At 36.0% G+C, this 22,577-nt stretch overlaps 1 protein-coding gene across 4 annotated transcripts in view; it reads right to left on the bottom strand.

Moving 5' to 3' along the window:
* LOC115508045 (probable ubiquitin carboxyl-terminal hydrolase FAF-X) overlaps window positions 1-22,577 on the bottom strand; it is a 184,749-nt gene that overhangs the window by 22,370 nt on the left and 139,802 nt on the right. For 3 of the 4 annotated variants that reach the window (XM_030306445.2, XM_030306447.2, XM_030306444.2), the window contains 7 exons: window positions 18,020-18,210; window positions 9,409-9,582; window positions 6,168-6,309; window positions 4,329-5,076; window positions 3,808-3,931; window positions 3,005-3,230; window positions 2,362-2,491 (listed from right to left, as the gene is read on the bottom strand). In XM_030306445.2, the coding sequence (XP_030162305.1) occupies window positions 2,362-2,491; window positions 3,005-3,230; window positions 3,808-3,931; window positions 4,329-5,076; window positions 6,168-6,309; window positions 9,409-9,582; window positions 18,020-18,210 (1,735 nt within the window). The remainder of the gene's footprint in view (window positions 1-2,361; window positions 2,492-3,004; window positions 3,231-3,807; window positions 3,932-4,328; window positions 5,077-6,167; window positions 6,310-9,408; window positions 9,583-18,019; window positions 18,211-22,577) is intronic. The other variant, XM_030306448.2, reaches the window with a different exon arrangement.

The raw sequence follows: 22,577 nt of genomic DNA on the forward strand, positions 1-22,577 counted from the left end.
TATTGATGAAGTTTCTTTAAAAATAATGTTCGTGCCATGACACACTTTTTGGTGAAATTTGTTTGACCTGTTATGAGACCACTAGCCACTGTCACAGAATGAGTATTGATTACTGAAATACTCACATGTTTGATTACAGGGTGATGCTGGAGACCTTACTGAGAAAGTCAAATGTGTGGCAAATGAACTGTTTTACCTTGCTAAAATCCAAAAAAAGTTGAAAACTAAGCTACATCTGGCTTTAATGACTTAATGTTAATATTTATCAATCCATATATTTATGGAAATAAAGATTATACTATGGACCAATAATAAATGACTTGTGACCAACTGTTTAATATATGATTTCTGTGAGGGCTTCAATTTGATAGTTTTGTATTAAAAACAGGAATAAAAACAAGGATTTATTTATTTACTAAATGTATTTTTGAGAGAAAGAGAGTGAGTGCATGCATGCATATAAGCGGGAGAGGGACAGAAAGAGAGGGGACAAAGGATCCAAAGCAGACTCCGCACTGACAGCAGTGAGTCTGATGAGGGGCATGAACTAACAAACTGTGAGATGGTGACCTGAGATGAACTTGGATGCTTAACCCCAACTGATCCACGCAGGTGCCCCAATACTGCAAAACTTTTAACTAGAATACATCTGAAAACATTAGTAATTTTGAGCCACTGATGCATCAACACCTGAATAACTAACATTGCAATTCTATGCTTGTAAATGCAACATAGTTACTTTTTCTCTTTTCTCTCTCTCTCTTTTTTTTTTTTTTGAGAGTGGGAGGGGCAGAGAGGAAGAGAAAGAGAGGGAATATCAAGGAGGTTCCATACCCAGCATGGATCCAATGTAGGGCTTGATCTTAGGGCTGTGAAATTAAGACCTGTGCCTAAATCAAGAGCTGGGTACTTGGGACACCTGAGCTGCTCAGTTGATTGAGCATCTGACTTTGGCTCAGGCCATGAACTCACAATTTGTGAGTTCAAGCCCCACATCAGCCCCATCTCTGTCAGTACAGAGCCTGCTTGAGATCCTCTGTCCCATCCCTCTGTGTGCCTGGCTCATACTCTAACATAAACATTAAAAAAAAACAAAAAACAAAACAAAAACAAGTTGGACACTTAATTGACTGAGTCAACCAGGCGCCACTACTCTTTCTCCTCTTAATAAATGTGACCTAAGAGAATACAGAAAATTTTAGAAAATTTCTTATAAATTTCTTGATGATCCTTCCATTCATTTAGAAAACATGTTTACTGTGAAAAAGGCCCTCATCACCAGAATTTTATAATCTAGTTGTTGAGCAGCAAGACTAGACTTAAAAACAAATCAAAACAAAAATGGAATGAGCATCAGAGTATAATAAAACATACACCATAATATTTTAGGTAAGCACTCTGGAGCCACTGAGAAGAAATGAAGAGAAGTGTATTTTGACAACAATGATATTGATACTGATTTCAACAGAATTTAAGTGCATAACTTATACACAGTTTTAGTGAATTGAACTGATTTTATTTTAACAAAAACAGGTATAGGCCAACATTTTTAGGTAGTGATTCTTTTTTTTTTTAATTTTTTTTTTCGTTTATTTATTTTTGGGACAGAGAGAGACAGAGCATGAACGGGGGAGGGGCAGAGGGAGAGGGAGACACAGAATCGGAAACAGGCTCCAGGCTCTGAGCCATCAGCCCAGAGCCCGACGCGGGGCTCGAACTCACGGACCGCGAGATCGTGACCTGGCTGAAGTCGGACGCTTAACCGACTGCGCCACCCAGGCGCCCCAGGTAGTGATTCTTAAAGTTGACAAATACAACCACTTTCCTTTGAAAACAGTTTTTCCTAGCTCTAGGAATTCTGATTCATATCATGTAGGATATAGCCTGTGCATCATTTTTTTAAAACCAGCATTAAGAGATAAAAACATGAACCAGACACATTTTCTGAACTATAGTCCAAGATAAGGACTGCTACTGAAAAGCTAATCAGGGGTACCTGGGTGGCTCAGTCACTTAAGCACCTGATCTCAGCTCAGGTCATGACCTCACAGTTCCTGAGTTCAAGCCCCTCACTGGACACTGCTGTGAGGACAGAGCCCGCTTTGGATCCTCTGTCCCTCTGTCTGACCCTCTCATGCTCATGTTTTCTCTCTCAAAAATACACAAACACTAAAAATAAAAAAATAAATAAAAAATACAAAAAAATACAAAAAGTCTGCAATGGATTTTAACATTTATATGAACATGGAATACTGCTTCTATTTCACAAGGAATTAGATCTCATCATTACATTAAAATACTTTCATCATTCAGTATTAAACATGAAAATAATACATTAAATAAGTTATGAAAAGTTTTTACCTAAATTGGCATACATTACAAACAGATTGAAATATTGCTGTAAATGACGGCCATGCTCTGAAACTTCCCTTCTGAGGAGATTTAATACTGCTCTTAGTAAGTGATCACTCAAACTTAAGTTATCACATGCCTATAAAAGATAAATATTTAATTAGCACCATATGGAGAAAAGGATTCTTATATATATGTTTGCATCATGGATACGTTTGTACATATGACTGCATTAAGCAGAAATATGGGAAAGGAAATTACTAAAAATAGTTGCTTTTCGAGAGGGAACAAAAAGTTAAGAACTTCATTGCAGATGCTCAACACTTTTATGCTCAACAAGCTATTTAAAACATTTAAATTTAGCAATTTATAAAAGTAAACCTTCATTAAACATATTAAAACATATATAAGCTGAAGACCTATTGCATAACTAGAAGTAACTGAACAGAAAAAATTTTCCTTATATTTTGAAGGTGCCCAATAATCATTACTCACTGCTGTGAAACAACTGTAATAAACTAAAAAAATGCACACATGCATATATGGTATATATATTAAACAGATGTTTAGTGATTTGATCTTGTAGGAAAGATCAAATACAAATTAATACAAATTAACTGTATTTCATTGTTAGAAAAAAACTTTCAATTACCTGACCAGAAAGCCCGGGAGATGTAAATGATGAAGGACAAGGCCCATCTTGCAAAGAAAAATGTGCAATAAATACTATAAGTTTTGCAAATGCACCCCTCACTTCTGCACTAGGGCACTCAAGAAGGTATTCAGAGAAGCGATTTGAAACATTAAAAAGAACATTATGAGCAAACCAAAAACGCACATTTTTGCTATGACGGAGTAAAATGCACAGTGCATCGTACCTAAAACAAGAAAAATACATGAATATCAACTTTTTATTAATGTGCTTCTGTTTTGATTTCTACAGTGAACCAACAGATATCTATGAATCAAATAAAGAAGAAAATCGCCTTTACAATTAATGGTCATAGTTGAATTAAATGAGAACCTGTCTAGGCTTTTGCAAATCTGTTACCAAATCTATTATCAAAATCCATCATGTTCCTCATGGAGTGGTCTTATATTCTCAAAGATGCTGAAAACAGCTGTTAGATCAGTGTGTTCTCTGTAACTTTACAATTAAAAATGTAAGACCATAAATACTTAAAAACATCTTTTTTTTTAAACGTAAGCCAGAATTCCAACTAGAAGATAATTTCATGATGAAACAGTAAGAGATACGATACAGTTTAACAGAAATAGGGGCCAATATATGACTAAAAGAAGGCACGTTGATTTTAATATTCTTTTCAACATTACTACCAAATCTTTATCCTGTATTTGAAATAAGATTTTTATGGCTAGGGAAAAATTAAGCAGTGCTATAAAGATTCAAACAAACTATTAACAATAATATGAATAAAATCCAAACCCATGTACCAATCACTGGCAGGGCCACGGATGATTTTCTTGGTATGAAATCCAGTGGTAAAGAGGAATCTAGCTGCAAGCTGAATACTAATCATAGTGATTTCTTCTGCTTCAGGCAACAAGTGATCTTGTCCTTAAGAAACATACATATAACCAAATACATTTTTGTTTACATTTGTTTGAACAAATGCTCCACATTAAAAAGACTAAGAGTAATCTTTAATGGTTACCTTAGCACTTCCAACAAACCATGTTTGAAACTAATGCTTGTTCAAAAAACACAGATAAAAGCTCTTCTAATGTTTCTAGATATGATTATCAGTATTAAAAAATACAGGGATCTTAAATATTTGACTTTAACTGGAACTAAAAATGCTGACATAGTTAAAATAAAATGAGCCTAATAATTTTATGGGGAAAAAAAAGGATACAAGAAAAATATTAAATATGTATTTATCACTGATAAAAAATCCTGTAAGTGAAATAAAAATTACTCTTTACTGATAAGAAACTGAATTGCAGAAACTTACCTGGAACAGGGCTTAGATAAATACTATTACATGTAAGCAGTTTTTTCACAAACTGAAAATACTCTAAACTGTACTGCATTCGGTTATGCATAAACTGCACATTTTGTTTTCGGACACTTCTCTCAATGGCTGGTGACATAATTTGATGGGGTCTTGTGATAGTTAGCTCTGATATGTATCTTATCATCTCATCATCTTGGTCTATTGTGTCCATTCGTTCATAAAAGAGTATATAAGCATTCCACCATCTTTTCTGTCTCCTGTATGACATGTGCTTCATCATATGATCAAATACTTCTCCCATGTACTCTCCACCAAAACACTGATTTTTCATTTCTTCGTCATCATCCATTTTACATTCTGTTACATCTCCATCATCAAATTTATACCAGCGATTTCTCTCACCATCTTTGCCATTTCTCTGAATGATGTAAGAATAATAATGTCCACCACTTGCTTGACCACTGTGTACAAGCACACCTACAAGTCTGTATCTTGTGCTTCCTGTTTTCTCACTTTCAGACTCCTCATTCTGTTGTATCAACTGACTGTCTGGTTTTACATTATCTCCTTCCAGCTTCGCAACACCTGGTACTGTGTAAGGTTCCATGTCCAGCTCTCGTGGAAATTCAAAATAATCATTGAATTTAATTGCACACTCTCTTTCCCAATCATAGTCAAATCGTTTCAATTGGATAGCAAGAACAGGAGGCAACTTTTTAATTAGTAAGCGCTTTACTGTATCAACCTATAAAAAATAGAATGAGACTTTATGATCTAAATTTATTTACAAATAGATGAGTAAATAGTAATGAACACAATGAATATCATTTGTTACTACTTTTTCAAAACATTTAAATCAAACCTTAAAATATGTAATTATGGTCTTATGTGAAACGGGAAATTAGTGATACAGAAACTAATGGCTGTTTCCATATTTCATGTTACTTTTCTGATGTTTAATTTTTATGTTAATGATCAGAATCTGGTATGAACAAACCCAAGAAACTGTGCGTACAATATCATCTAATACATACAACATTTTAGATGCCACATAATGTGCTAAATGCTGCACACACAGTAATGTGTTAATTCTGTGTTCTGAAAAGGTCCTTAGTTTAATAAGTATCTGGGGGAAAAAAGTGGCAGGATGTGTGAAAAACAAAATGCTTCACACAAAACTATCTGAGATCTGCAGGTAGCAGAAAATATTGTGGCTTCAGAGGCCATAATCTAAATGCGTTTTAATGTCAGAATAATACGGGTCATTAGGGAGATGACAAGGTGGAGCTCAGAAAAATATTTCCATAATACGTGTCTTCAAAAACATGTTATCATTCCATCTCATAAACTGTTTAATAGACTAAAATAAAATCAGTTGGATGGGCTGAAAAATCGAATCTGGTGTTTAAAGATGCAAGTGGTTCTGAAAATCTGATGTAACCAAATAAAATAAGCACACATATTCTTTTAAACATGTTCTTCTAAACATGAAGAGTAATCTAGAATATAAAAGGGAACGGTGTCTTTGATTATCAGCAATTCTGCTTTGAGGAATTCAACAGCAATTGTAACAGCAAAAATATATCAACCAAATGAAAACATTTTTCCTAGTCCTGGCATTATTTTCTCTCAGTAGTTCCCCTGATAAATCTTTATTTTATTTTATTTTTTCCTGTCAAACCCTTAAGTAAATCATCTCAACTGCCTCTCTGCCACCACTGCTACAAAGTAGAGACAGGAGAGACGTAAATTTTGAGGTTTAATAGAAGCAACTATGGCGTCTTCCAGTTCTGTTAAATGTTAATTCCTGATTTGAAACTACTAGACAATACATACCTTTTTATCACATTTTTCACATCGATAAGCATTTGCACCTTCCAATAAATCTCCTTTGATATACTGTTCCAAAGAATCAAGAAGGTTTTGGTGATTTCTAATATCTACATTCAGAGTTGTAAAAGATTCTTCACACTCGTATCTAAAGATATTATTTTAAGAGACAAAAGAATTTATTCCTTGGGTTTCTAATAATTTTTAGTTGTACACTTGATACAAAATACATTTCAACTATTTATTATATAATGTCAGATACATTAGCCATAGTTATTAGTAAGTTTCCAGTTACCACTTACTTTTCTGTAGGCAATACAGATTTTTTTAAAAAATTTTTAATTTTGTAGGTAATCTCTATACCCAGTACAGGCCTCAAATTCATGACCCCAAGATCAAGAATGTTTCACTCTACTGAGTCAGCCAGGCAACACTGTATTAAATTCTTTAAAAAAAAAAAAAAATTTTTTTTTTTTTTAACGTTTATTTATTATTGAGAGAGAGAGACAGAGCATGAGCAGGGGAGGGGCAGAGAGAGGGGGAGACACAGAATCCGAAACAGGCTCCAGTCTCTGAGCTGTCAGCACAGAGCCCGACGCGGGGCTCGAACTCACAAACTGTGAGATCATGACCCGAGTTGAGTGGCTCAACCAACTGAGCCACCCAGGCGCCCCCCAAATTTTTTTTTAACGTTGGCTAACTAAAATTTAAATTAAAAAAAAAAAAAGGGGCGCCTGGGTTGCGCAGTCGGTTAAGCGTCCGACTTCAGCCAAGTCACGATCTCGCGGTCCGTGAGTTCGAGCCCCGCGTCGGGCTCTGGGCTGATGGCTCAGAGCCTGGAGCCTGTTTCCGATTCTGTGTCTCCCTCTCTCTCTGCCCCTCGCCCGTTCATGCTCTGTCTCTCTCTGTCCCAAAAATAAATAAACGTTGAAAAAAAAAATTAAATTAAAAAAAAAAAAAAGTAATAGGGAATGGAATCAGCATGCCACATGATTTTCCATAAAAGAAACTTGCAGGACTAGGACACACGCTAAACTCAGGAAGTTGATAGTTTGAGAATACATTCTCAACCATTACATTTACTCATCCAACAGATATATTAAGAGTGCCTTGGGGCGCCTGGGTGGCGCAGTCGGTTAAGCGTCCGACTTCAGCCAGGTCACGATCTCGCGGTCCGTGAGTTCGAGCCCCGCGTCGGGCTCTGGGCTGACGGCTCGGAGCCTGGAGCCTGTTTCCGATTCTGTGTCTCCCTCTCTCTCTGCCCTTCCCCCGTTCATGCTCTGTCTCTCTCTGTCCCAAAAAAATAAATAAACGTTGAAAAAAAAAAAAAAGAGTGCCTCATGTATTAAAGCACAAGGGGATATTATGTTTTAGACACAGTCCTTCAGATTTAGAAGCCTGTAACTTAAAAAGAGAAAACAAGTGTACAAGTATCTATGAATGACTCATTACTACTGTAATAGGAACTGCACACGAGGAAAAAAAACTTTTAGTGAATAAATGGAATTGAGTGTTTCTGAAAAAAAACAGGACTCTCTAAGAAACCAGTGCTCTATAATATTGAAAAGAGTTGGAACTCTAGCATGAAACCCCCTAATTTATCTAGTGATAGTAACATTAGTTGGAATTAGTTTCAAATTTACTTAATTTGCACTTTACTTTTACTTAATAAAGCAATAATTTACAACTAAGTTTGAGAACTGATAAAAAAAAAAACACTGAGGACTGCTGGATACTTTTTATTGCCCATCTGATGTAAAATATCTTTCATAAGAATGAAACATTGGCTGAACCAGGTGAATAAATGTCTTGCTCCCCACCAACCTTTTTCCAAAAGAATGGCACTAGGACGTGATAAAAATTTCTCAGTTATGTAATACTATCTTTCTCTAAACATTTCCCTATGTTAAAAAGAATCTGCTTTACCTACTATACCCAGCTAATGTTTATAGAGTAACAGAATGGCATATAGTTTGTAGAATAATAGACTATAGAAAATACTCTTCTTGTGATTATTTTGGTGAGAAAGGATTTGAAATCAACACTTATAAAAAACAACAGTTAAGCCCCAAACTAAAGCTTATACACCACAGACACAAATGTGTATCCATCAGCAAACTTTCTGAAATATTAATGCTAACCAAGGGTCACTGTTTATTTCCATTAGAAACTCTTGATAAATCAATTTCTTTTTAAAATTAATTTTTAAAAACATAATCTTGGCCCTTTATCTGGGTTTAAAACCATAACCCTAGGGGTATCTGGGTGGCTCAGTCAGTTTAGTGTCTAACTTTGGCTGAGGTCATGATCTCATGGTTTGTGTATTTGGCTATTTCCTCCTCTCTCTCTGCCCAGTCCTGCTCTTGAGTGGTCTCTCAAACACACAAACACACAATACCAAAATCAAGAGTCACATACATGCTCTACTGACTGAGCCAGCCAGGTGCCCCAAATCAATTTCTTTTTAACTCCCAAACAAAATAATGCCTTGTGAAATGTTGCCTAATGGTTTTATGCGCAAACATAATGAACCTATCTCAAGAATGACAAGGATCAATGGTAATTTAAAAGTTAGCTTTTGTATTTGTACAGGAAATAATGCCCCACACCTGCCAGTTACCTTCTAAGTTTACTATATTTAAGATATTTCTTTTTTTTTTTTTAATTTTTTTTTTCAACGTTTATTTATTTTTGGGACAGAGAGAGACAGAGCATGAACGGGGGAGGGGCAGAGAGAGAGGGAGACACAGAATCGGAAACAGGCTCCAGGCTCTGAGCCATCAGCCCAGAGCCCGACGCGGGGCTCGAACTCACGGACCGCGAGATCGTGACCTGGCTGAAGTCGGACGCTTAACCGACTGCGCCACCCAGGCGCCCCATGATATTTCAATTTTAATTTTGATGATGACATAAATCTCTAAGTGTAGATGTAGGGAAAATGACATAACAAAAGATACAAAAATGTTAGAGAAAGTAGTGAGATATATTCAATAGGATAAAAAGTGAAAAGACAAACACTTGGTTATAATATAGAATTGTAACTCATTCACAATCCTAGGCATTTAGTAGTATTTGGTACACTGTGCTTTCCTACATAAGCAAAAGTAAAAATTTCATTTATACTATTATAAAAGAAAAGAAAAAAGGACTAATGCAAAGCAGACACTAAAAAACCTTAATTAATTGTGCTCATTTTGGCAGCACATATTCTAAAATTAGAACAATAAAAATCTTAATTACCACTTACCTATGGGGGCAGCCTTGACAAATCTTCTGATCAGCAAAGGAACCTCCCAAGACTTGACTTAGCATAGCTGGATGTCCTAAAGCTTTTAGAGCTTCATCTAAGCTATCCACTAAAGAATTAAAAAATTCTAAGGCATCATGTTGTTCACGTAAATTAACAGGTTCACCCCAAAGTCTGAGGAAAAAACAGAATAGACTTAAGTACTATATTATATATCCCCAGAATATCCATATTTTATTTTTCATAACCACAAGAAAAATGTCAGAAATTTAAGTTGAGCCTTAGATAGGAAGTGGAAATAAAGAAATAAACACTATCTCTTGAGTGGCAATGATTACTGAAAGTGAAGCTTACAGTAATAATTACGCTTCATGAAAGGATTATCATGAAACTATGGGTAGCAGGCTTTGAGAATCATGTCCTTTTTATAAAACACTGTATTTGGGCATTCTGAATTCAAGTAAAGATACCATTAACATGAAAATGACAACCCCAGAGTTGTCACAATTACTAGATTGGCATTTAATTCTGCTTAAATCTTACATGCTATCTTGTAAAGTCCATAGCCATTTATTATTAACTAAAGGGATTTTTTTTTTTCAAATGAAAACAGAGAAGAGTTAATGTTCTAGAATTAATGTATTCCCAGTAATCCCAATGAATTTAAAATTTAGGCAAGGAATGACTTGCTGGCTCAATCAACAAATTGATATCAACAGATACAATCAAAAGATAATATAAAATAAAACATAATTTAGGCAAACAATCCTGAGAAAAATACCAACAGTGTGAACAAAAAAAAATGAAAACTATTTGCTGCTAACACCCATTTCATCTTGGATGGTATTAATACTTTTTAACAGTTATAGAATAATATATGTTAAGAGGATAAAATATATTCATTTGACCAAAACATGGTAAAATATTAACTTTGCTGAGGAAGTTTATTGTGTTTCATTTGTGTGTGGTGTACTTTTGTAACTTAAAAACTAGGTATTTTTTATTTTTAGATGGTTATTTTTAAAAATTAATTTTGGGGGTGCTTGGGTGGTTAAGCACCTGACTACAGCTCGGATCATGATCTCACAGTTTGTGGATTTGCCCCATGTCGGGCTCTGTGTGGAGAGCTCAGAAGCCTGGAGCCTGCTTCAGATTCTGTATCTCCCTCTTTCTGTCCCTCCCTAGCTTGCACGGTCTCTCTCTCTCTCAAAAATAAACATTAAAATAATAATAATAATAAGTTTACATACAGTAACATTCAATCTTTCTGAAGCACAGTAATGACTACCACAATCAAGATAACAACACTTCAGTCTTTACCCACCGAAATCTGCTAAAGCTACTGTGTTAGTAGTCAAACTCTGCCATAGCCTTAATTTCTTAAAACCAACTTTTTTTAGTTTTACAGTATTCGAAGTACTGTTCTCCAAAGTTACTTGAATTTGTTCTTTCAACTTTTCTTATATTAAGTGATTGGATCATTTTGAGACAACTGCAGAATCACAGAGTTCTAAGAAATAACACGAAATATGCCATCTGTGCCTACAGAATGTCACAATCAGGATATGGATAGTAGTACAAACTCCAATTTTACTAAGATTTCTCTAGGTGTACTTCTACTCCTATCTCTGTGGTATTTAGCTATATGCAAAACAAAACAAAACAAAACAAAACATTTAAAGATTTGATTTTTGAATCGATCTCTCCACATATTGTGCGGCTTGAACTCATGAATCTGAGACCAAGAGTTGCATGCTCTACTGGCTGTGCCAGCCAGGTGCTCCAAGCTATATGCAACAACAAAAAAATTCAAAAGAAAAAAAAATGGTTTATTTTTGACAGAGAGCAAGCGGGAATGGGCAGAGAGAGGGAAACACAGAATCTGAAACAGGCTCCAGGTTCTAAGCTGTCAGCACAGGGCTCAACACGTGGCTTGAACTCAGGAACTGTGAGATGACCTGAGCCAAAGTTGGATGCTTAGCCCACTGAGCCACCCAGGTGCCCCACAAAAAATTCTTAGATGTTTATCCATTTGTATTTGTGATAGAGAGAGCATGTTATCACATGCGAAAGCAGGGGGAGGAGCAGAGAGAGGGGGACAGAGGATCTGAAGCGGGCTGTGCTGACAGCAGAGAGCCTGATGTGGGTGCTTGAACTCCCTAGTAGTGAGACCATGACCTGAGTTGAAGCTGAACACTTAAACTACTGAGCTGCCCATGCGCATCAGTAAGCAATTTTTTACTTCCTGTGTATCTGTTGTGTCCACTCTATGGTCAAAATGCAGAACAGTTATAACGATCTCTGAAGCACTAATTTACAATCACACCAATCTATCTGCCACTGATTCCTAATTTCTGGCAAACAGTAATATGTTTCCATTCTAAAACTTTGTCATTTCAATTATTTTATGTGAAGGGGCACTTAGATGGCTCAGTTGGTTAAGTGTCCGACTCTTGGTTTTGGCTCAAGTTATGATCTCACAGGTTGTGAGTTCTAGCCCCGTGTCAGTCCCTGTGTTGGGCTCTGCATTGACAGTGCAGAGTCTGCTCTCTGCCCCTGTTTTGCTCCATCTCTCCAAATAAATAAACTTAAAAAAAATTTTATATGAAGAAAATTATATAGTGTGTACATCTTTTTCACTCAGCATAATACTGAGATTCACCCAAGTTGTTGAAGGTACTAATAGTTCATTGCTTTCTGGTACCTAATATGGATGTACCAATTCATTAAACTTACGGAGTTCTGGAAGAAAGCTTGCCCCCCCCCCCCCCCCCCCCAGTTTATGGCTATTTAGAGCTGCTTTGAATTACTGTGTACAAGTTTTGGTGTCAACCTAAGTTTTCTTTTCTCTGGGAAAATTGTGCATGACTGCAACTCCTGGATATATAAGAAACTGCCAAACCACTTTTCAGAATAACTGTATTATTTTATGTTCACAGCAGCAAAAGGTGACCCTATTTCTTGGCATCCTAGCCAGTAGTTGATGTTTCCAGTAATTGTAATTTTATCAATATATATGTGTACTGGTATCTCATGTACTGTCATCTCTTTACTTTTAAAAGTATTATTGATTTATTTTGGGAAAGAATGAATGGGACCAAGGGAGTGGCAGAGACAGAGACGAGAGAGAGTCTCAAGTAGGCTCTGTACTCTTAGTGCAGAGGGGCTCAAACTCACAAACCTAGAGATTGTGACCTGAGCCGAAATCAAAGAGTCAGATGCTTTGCTGACTGAGCAACCCAGGTGCCCCACATCTCTTTACTTTTAACCCACAGCATTAAATTTAAATTTGCATATACAGGATGTATATAATTGGAGTTCAGATAATTGGAGTTCTGATCTGACAACTTAACAGCTTTTAACTGGATCAATTTCATTTTATATTACTACTAATATAACTGAATTTAAGCATAGAATTCTATTATTTTATTGTTTGTATATCAGTTTTTTCTTCCTTATCCTTTTGAGCATGACTTAGTTATGTAATTCTACTTCAATGAATATACTGGTTTTTTCAGACTTCTCTTTATTTGAGAATGTACTTATCACCCCTTCACTACTGAAGAATATTTTCCCTGGATATAGAATGTTAGGCTAATTCTCAATAAGATACTAGCAAATTGAATTCAACGGCATATAAAAAGAATTATTCACCATGATCAAGTGGGATTCATTCCTGGGATGCAGGGCTGGTTCAACATTCGCAAATCAATCAACGTGATACATCACATTAACAAAAAAAAAGAGAAGAACCATATGATCCTGTCAATCGATGCAGAAAAGGCCTTTGACAAAATCCAGCACCCTTTCTTAATAAAAACCCTTGAGAAAGTCGGGATAGAAGGAACATACTTAAAGATCATAAAAGCCATTTATGAAAAGCCCACAGCTACCATCATCCTCAATGGGGAAAAACTGAGAGCTTTTTCCCTGAGATTAGGAACACGACAGGGATGCCCACTCTCACCGCTGTTGTTTAACATAGTGCTGGAAGTTCTAGCATCAGCAATCAGACAACAAAAGGAAATCAAAGGCATCAAAATGGGCAAAGATGAAGTCAAGCTTTCGCTTTTTGCAGATGACATGATATTATACATGGAAAATCTGACAGACTCCACCAAAAGTCTGCTAGAACTGATACATGAATTCAGCAAAGTTGCAGGATACAAAATCAATGTACAGAAATCAGTTGCATTCTTATACACTAACAATGAAGCAACAGAAAGACAAAGAAAGAAACTGATCCCATTCACAATTGCACCAAGAAGCATAAAATACCTAGGAATAAACCTAACCAAAGATGTAAAAGATCTGTATGCTGAAAACTATAGAAAGCTTATGAAGGTAATTGAAGAAGATTTAAAGAAATGGAAAGACATTCCGTGCTCATGGATTGGAAGAATACTGTCAAAATGTCAATACTACCCAAAGCTATCTACACATTCAATGCAATCCCAATCAAAATTGCACCAGCATTCTTCTCGAAACTAGAACAAGCAATCCTAAAATTCATATGGAACCACAAAAGGCCCCGAATAGCCAAAGGAATTTTGAAGAAGACCAAAGCAGGAGGCATCACAATCCCAGACTTTAGCCTCTACTACAAAGCTGTAATCATCAAGACAGCATGGTATTGGCACAAAAACAGACACACAGACCAATGGAATAGAATAGAAACCCCAGAACTAGACCCACAAACGTAAGGCCAACTCATCTTTGACAAAGCATGAAAGAACATCCAATGGAAAAAAGACAGTCTCTTTAACAAATGGTGCTGGGAGAACTGGACAGCAACATGCAGAAGGTTGAAACTAGACTACTTTCTCACACCATTCACAAAAATAAACTCAAAATGGATAAAGGACCTGAATGTAAGACAGCAAACCATCAAAATCTTAGAGGAGAAAGCAGGAAAAGACCTCTCTGACCTCAGCCGTAGCAATTTCTTACTTGACACATCCTCAAAGGCAAGGGAATTAAAAGCAAAAGTGAATTACTGGGAACTTATGAAGATAAAAAGCTTCTGCACAGCAAAGGAAACAACTAACAAAACTAAAAGGCAACCAACCGAATGGGAAAAGATATTTGCAAATGACATATCGGACAAAGGGCTAGTATCTAAAATCTATAAAGAGCTCACCAAACTCCACACCCGAAAAACAAATAACCCAGTGAAGAAATGGGCAGAAAACATGAATAGACACTTCTCTAAAGAAGACATCCGGATGGCCAACAGGCACATGAAAAGATGTTCAACGTCGCTCCTTATCAGGGAAATACAAGTCAAAACCACACTCAGGTATCACCTCACGCCAGTCAGAGTGGCCAAAATGAACAAATCAGGAGACTATAGATGCTGGAGAGGATGTGGAGAAACGGGAACCCTCTTGCACTGTTGGTGGGAATGCAAATTGGTGCAGCCGCTCTGGAAAGCAGTGTGGAGGTTCCTCAAAAAATTAAAAATAGACCTACCTTATGACCCAGCAATAGCACTGCTAGGAATTTATCCAAGGGATACAGGAGTACTGATGCATAGGGGCACTTGTACCTCAATGTTCATAGCAGCACTCTCAACAATAGCCAAATTATGGAAAGAGCCTAAATGTCCATCAACTGATGAATGCATAAAGAAACTGTGGTTTATATACACAATGGAATACTACGTGGCAATGAGAAAAAATGAAATATGGCCCTTTGTAGCAACATGGATGGAACTGGAGAGTGTGATGCTAAGTGAAATAAGCCATACAGAGAAAGACAGATACCATATGGTTTCATTCTTATGTGGATCCTGAGAAACTTAACAGGAACCCATGGGGGAGGGTAAGGAAAAAAAAAAAAAAGAGGTTAGCGTGGAAGAGAGCCAAAGCATAAGAGACTGTTAAAAACTGAGAACAAACTGAGGGTTGATGGGGGGTGGGAGGGAGGGGAGGGTGGGTGACGGGTATTGAGGAGGGCACCTTTGGGGATGAGCACTGGGTGTTGTATGGAAACCAATTTGACAATAAATTTCATATATTAAAAAAAAAAAAAGAATGTTAGGCTATTTTTCCTACTAGTGTCATACCAAGATATCACTGCAAAACCCAATGTTTTCTAATGCTTTCTGCCTTTGCTTTCTTCTATAAAAGTTTTATATTTTATAGTTTTATTTGGTATGCTTAGGTATTTGATCCATTTGGGGTCAATATTAATACATATGATGTAAGGTAAAGGTCAAATGGTAAAAATGAATGCTTGTTTTTTTTCTATTAAAAAAACTTAAAAAAAAATTCTTATTTAGTTTTGAGAGAGGGGCAGAGAGAGAGAGACACACACAGATTCCAAAGCAGACTCCAGGTTCTGTGCTGTCAGCACAGAGCCCAACATAAGCTCAAACTTGTGAACTAGGATCTGAGCTGAAGTCTGACACTTAACCAAGGAGCCACCCAGGTGTCCCAAAAACTTCATTCTAAGATCAGGAGTGAGTCAGGGATGCCTATTTCTTCACTTCTATCAACACAGCACTGGCAGGTCTACCAAAAGATCACACCACACACACACACACGCACACACACACACACACACACACACACACACACACACACCCAAACAAACAAAAACCTTTCAGCATTCAGCAAAAATACAGCCAAGTTGCAGGATATAAAAATCACCATGTAAAACCCAGTATGGGGGTTACTAATTAATGCATATGGAGTTTCAATTTAGAAGGTAAAACGTTCTGGATTTCAGTGATAGTGCACCAAAATATAAATGTGCTCAATGCCACTGCACTGTAAACCTAAAAGCATTTATTTTATTTATTAAAAAAAATTTTTTTTTCAACATTTATTTTTGAGACAGAGAGAGACAGAGCACGAACAGGGGAGGGGCAGAGAGAGAGGGAGACACAGAATCCGAAACTGGCTGCAGGCTCTGAGCGGTCAGCACAGAGCCCGACACGGGGCTCGAACTCATGGGCCGTGAGATCATGACCTGAGCCGAAGTCCTAATGTCGGACGCTTAACCGACCAAGCCACCCAGGCGCCCCAAACCTAAAAGCATTTAAAATGGGAAGTTTTTAAGCTATATGTAACATATATTGTTCTACAATAAAAAAATAATACATTAAAATAGAAACCGAAAAAGAAAAAATACCTAAATGAACCTTCAGCAAAATTTACAAGTTTTGTATATCAAAGGATACTGCCAAATGAATGGAAAGCAAATCCACACAATGGAAGAAAATAGGTGTACATCATCTATAAGGGCCTAGTATGATGAATATACAAAGGACTGTTACAACACAACTACAAAAAGACAATGGAGAAAGTACTTGAATAGACACTTTCTTAAAAACAAAACAAATGGCCAAGAAATATATGAATCCATATTCAATACTACTACTCATTAGTGTAATGCAAATTAAAAGCACAATGAAATGTCACCTCAAACCAACTCAGAAGGTTGTGACAAATACAAAAAAAAGAAAAATAAAAAATAAAAAATAAAATACTGGATGTTGAAAAACACACTTTGCTGGTGACAAAGTAAAATGATAGAGGAAGTGAAACAGTTTGAGGGGTTCCTGACACTTAAAACAATTACCATGTGAGCCAGCAACTACATTCCTACCATGTATACCAAGTGAATTGAAAACATAAGCCAACACAAAAACTTATACAACATGAATGCTGATAGAAGTACTACTGAAACAGCCAAAGGAAGGAAACTACTGAAATGGCCATCAATTTATGAACAGATAACCAAAATGTGGCATATCCATACAATGGGATACTGCATATTCCAATACACACTTTGTGATGAAAGAAGCTAGATGAAAATGCCATATTCATATGGAAAGAACACTGGCTTTTGTGCTGCCTGGGTTGGAAGAAAGGAAAACTAGGGAATAAGTATTTAACATTGCTTTTTGGTCATGAAAAATTTGTGGAACTAGGTAGTGTAATGATGGCACAAACATTTCGAACGCACTAAGCTGCCAAGGAACTGTATACATTTTTAAATAGTTACAATGGTTAATTTCATGTTGTCAACTTTACCAAAAAGAAAAAAACACAACAAACACAGCATATTATGTCTCTAGAACATAAGTAATACAAAAGTGCAGACAAACTGTAAGCTTGTCTATTAAAAGAAGAAAACTATGAAGAGAAAAACATAAATATATTCAAGTACAAATATATTACAATTTAGTACATTTAAATTCAAACACACCATAATTCAGGGGCAAAACTAAACCTGTCTATAAATCTTGCTGTATATGAAAAAATACATACATGCACATAAGATACATTATACACGAGTACAAATAACTGAGTGAAAGATTTTAAGATAAAAGGTCAAAGTATAGGATACTATGGTAATTTGGAAAAATATGTATGACTAGACTACTGACAAAAGTCTTGAGTCAGACACATGATGGGAAAACATAAGTACCGGAAATAACTAGAAAAGAGAAAGGTATTCGCAAGTGACAGAACTGAAAGAATAAAGGCGTTAATCAGAAGGAAGCATTATACATAATATGTATATATATACATATAATAACACATTCTAACATTTTAAAGTTAGTATACTGAATCAAAATTATCCCCTATTGATGATTTACCTGAACTGTTTCCAAAATCCTCTGGGCACATAGTACTGCAGTCGAGAAGCAGCTAAATGACCAAAGATGACTTGAAGGTGCCTTAAAACAGCAATATTGTACTCCTTCCTATCTTCTGCCTTACTTAAAGGTGGTTTGTCTTCAAACTGATGAGGATATCCAAATACATCATCTCGGGGATCAACATTACTCTGGAGACAAATAAAACAAAACCCCCCAAAAACAAAACAAAAAGATCACTGATGATCTAATCTAACTTTAGAAGTAAAGTAAGTTGAGACAAATAAAAATAGTGAATGAATAATTTGCATTATTTTACACTTCATGTTTCCAAAGCACATAACTTTTAGTTTATTAATATTAGTGCTAATTCCCATAATTTCACAGATGAACTATCATATAAAAATCAAAAAGGAATAATCCTGAACATCCATTGGAGGTGGTATAATATAAGAAACAAAGATTTAATTTAGTATCCTACACTGGAGACAAAGGAGTACTTTGTTATAAATAACTTTGTGAAATGAGTTATTTAACCTTCTCAGGATTCAATTTTTCTTCCAGAGATTAACACATTCTTTATAAATTACATGAAATAATTTATGTGACATGATCAGGATTATTAATATACACAGTTAAGACTACCTTTGGTAGAAACAGCAGCATAAACAGAACATCTAAAGGTCTTAATTATGCTACAAAAGCAAAATTTAGTTATTACAGAGTACTGAATACCCATTTTATATTGTTTCCTCTGTGTCAGAGGGTTATGATAGAAGTAAACAACATCCAGTTCCTGCCCCTCAGAAGTTTGCTATCTAGGAAAGCATACTGGTAAACAGGCAGACAACCACACTGTACTGTTGAAACAACATAAAGCACAGGGTTATCAAATGGTAAAAACAAATTTGGTATTTTCTCAGTATTATTTTTTTCTTGCTATTATGTTTAGACATCTCTATGTTTAATTCAACATCTTAGCAGTAACATGAGATGCAGAACTAAGATTTAAATTCTAATTTTCTTTCAAACACTCGTTCTTAACCAGGTATTGGTGTCAGCACCTCCTATGGGGGGCTTAAAAAAAAATAAACAGTAAAAAGGAAAAAAACTAAACAAATTCAGACACTAATGCCTGGGGAGTGTTTTATTGGATATGAGAAGAGTAGGCAGGTATATGTTTTGGAATCTCCACAACCACTAGACTGCTAAACTAGTTTTGGTCAGTGAAGGAAAGAAGTGTAGGAATAAGGATGACCCACCCACTTACTATAAATAGAATATTTTCTGTCTTCTCTATTAATTCCTATGAAACTTGTAGAAAGGAAAAAGTAAAAGAAAAATAAACATTTTTGATATAAAAAACTAAAGTTAAGTCCTCCACATTAATGTATAAAAAACTACATCCCAGTTTTATTTACTCTGATCTGCCACTAAAATGTAACTTTTCTATATATACACTGAATACTCTCGGTAGCATGATAATGTATTACTGTTTAATGATATTATTAACAGGACCATATGGTGTTATTTAAAGTAGCAAACAAGTTTGATCTTGTACCAGAAAAAGCAATAAAGTGAGAAAAACTTTATTAAGAGTATTCTAAAAATACACACAGATGGTAAAACTGATAATACAAAAGGAACACTAAATAAAACAATATACTATCAAAGGTTAAGAATATCAAAATACAAATTATTTTATTTTATTTATTTATTTATTTTTTTTCAACGTTTATTTATTTTTGGGACAGAGAGAGACAGAGCATGAACGGGGGAGGGGCAGAGAGAGAGGGAGACACAGAATCGGAAACAGGCTCCAGGCTCTGAGCCATCAGCCCAGAGCTCGACGCGGGGCTCGAACTCACGGACCGCGAGATCGTGACCTGGCTGAAGTCGGACGCTTAACCGACTGCGCCACCCAGGCGCCCCTAAATTATTTTAAAATAAAGATACTTGCCACTTTACAACACCAAATTTTGCTTAACATATGGCACAAACATCCTGCTTTTAAAAAAACACAGAACTTGTAATAGACATTATCCCCAGTTTCAGCAAGCAGACAACAAAATGAAATAAAAGGCATCCAAATCAGCAACAAAGAAGTCAAACTTATACTCTTTGAGGAGAACATGATTCTATATATGGAAAACCTGAAAGACTCCACCAAAAAACTGCCAAAACTGATAGATGAATTCAGCAAAAGTTGTAGGATATAAAATTAATATACAGAACTCAACTGCCTTTCTATACAACAATAATAAAGCAGTAGAAAGAGAAATTAAGGAATCAATTTCATTTACAACTGCATTTACAATACCTAGGAATAAACCTAAACAAAGAGGTAAAAGAGCTGTATGCTAAAATCTATAGAAAGCTTATAAAATAAATTGAAGACAAAAAGTAATGTAAAAACATTTCATACTCCCGGACTGGAAGAACAAATATTGTTAACATGTCGATACTGCCCAAAGCGATCTACATATTCAATGCGATCCCTATCAAAATGACACCAGCATTCTTCACAGAGCTAGAACAATCCTAAAGTTTGAATGGAAACAGCAAAGATTCCAAAGAGCCAAAGTAATGTTGAAAAAGCAAACCGAATTGGAGGTATCACACTTCTGGACTTCAAGCTGTATTACAAAGTTGAAATCATCACGACAGTATGGTACTGGCATAAAAACAGACACACTGATCATGGAACAGAATAGAGAAGTCAGAAATGGACCCATAAATGTATGGGTAAACTAATCTTTGACAATGCAGGAAAGAATATCCAATGGAAAAAACAGTCTCTTCTGCAAATGGTGCTGGGAAAACTGGACAGCAATATGTAAGAGAATGAAACTAAACACTTTTTTATACCATATACACAAAAATAAATGAAGAAATAGCTGAAAGACCTAAATATAAGACAGGAAACTATAAAAATCCCAGAAGGGAAAACTGGCATCAACCTCTTTGACTTTGGCCACAGCAATTTTTTAATAGACATGTCTCCCAAGGGAAGGGAAATAAAAGCAAAAATGAACAAACTGGACCCTATCTAGATAAAAAGCTTCTGCACAGCAAAGGAAACAATCAGCAAAACTAAAAGGCAACCAATGGGATAAGGAGAAGATAACTGCAAATGACATATTTATGGATAAAGGATTAGTATCCAAAATCTAAAGCACTTTTGAAATTCAACACCCAGAAAACAAATAATCCAGTGAGGAAATGGGCAAAAGACATGAACAGAACTTTTGAAAGGAGATGTCCAGATGGCAAACAGACACATGAAAAGATCCTCAATATCACTTATCATCAGGGCAACACAAATCAAAACACAATGAGATACTACCTCTTAGCAAGTCAGAATGCCTAAAATTAACTCAGGAATTGACAGATTTGGAATTGACAGATGTTGGAAAAGATGTGGACAAAGAGAAAACCTTGTGCACTTCTGGTGGGAATGTGAAGTGGCTGCAGCCACTCTGGAGAACGTTATGGAGGTTTCTCAAAAAATTAAAAATAGAACTACCCTATGAAGCAGCAATTGCATACAAGGTATTTATCCAAAGTATACAGGTGTGTTGTTTTGAAGGGGCATAAGCACCCCAGTATTTAGCAGCACTACTGAATGTATAGCAGCACTACTGAAAATAGCCAAACTATGGAAAGAGCCAATGTCCATTGAATGACAAATTGATAAAGAAGATACACACAATGGAATATTACTCAGCAATCAAAAAGAAAGAAATCTTGCCATTTTCAACAATGTAGGTGGAACTGGAGTGTTTTACATTGACTGAAATAAATCAAAGGCAAATATCATATGATTTCACTCCTATGTGGAATTTAAGAAACAAAACAGATGAACATAGAGGGGAAGGCAGGAAATACAAGATAAAAACAGAGAGGAAGGTAAACCATAAGAGACTCTTAAATACAGAGAACAAACTGAGGGTTGTGGGAGGGAAGTTGCATGGTGGGGAGGACTAAATGGGTGATGGGCATTAAGGGAGTATTTGTTGGGATGGGACTGGATGCTAAATTAAAGTAATGAATCACTAAATTCTACTGCTGATCGGGGCGCCTGGGTGGCGCAGTCGGTTAAGCGTCCGACTTCAGCCAGGTCACGATCTCGCGGTCCGTGAGTTCGAGCCCCGCGTCGGGCTCTGGGCTGATGGCTCAGAGCCTGGAGCCTGTTTCCGATTCTGTGTCTCCCTCTCTCTCTGCCCCTCCCCCGTTCATGCTCTGTCTCTCTCTGTCCCAAAAATAAATAAACGTTGAGAAAAAAAAAAATTAAAAAAAAAAAAAAATAAATTCTACTGCTGAAACCATTACTACACTGTATGTTAACTTACGTGGATTTAAATAAGATTCAAAACAAAACAAAACAAAAACAATATAAAAACCAACTGGATTTGACGTGGAACTCTACTCAACAATAGCATGTACATTCTTTTGAGGTGCACAAGACACATTTTACACAAAAAAACGTTTGTTAGGACACACATTAAATCAACAGATTTTAAAAAGATAATATATTGTACAAAATATCTCCTCCAAA

Source organism: Lynx canadensis, chromosome Y (genome assembly GCF_007474595.2).
Source record: "Lynx canadensis isolate LIC74 chromosome Y, mLynCan4.pri.v2, whole genome shotgun sequence".
NCBI classification, from domain to species: Eukaryota; Metazoa; Chordata; class Mammalia; order Carnivora; family Felidae; genus Lynx; species Lynx canadensis.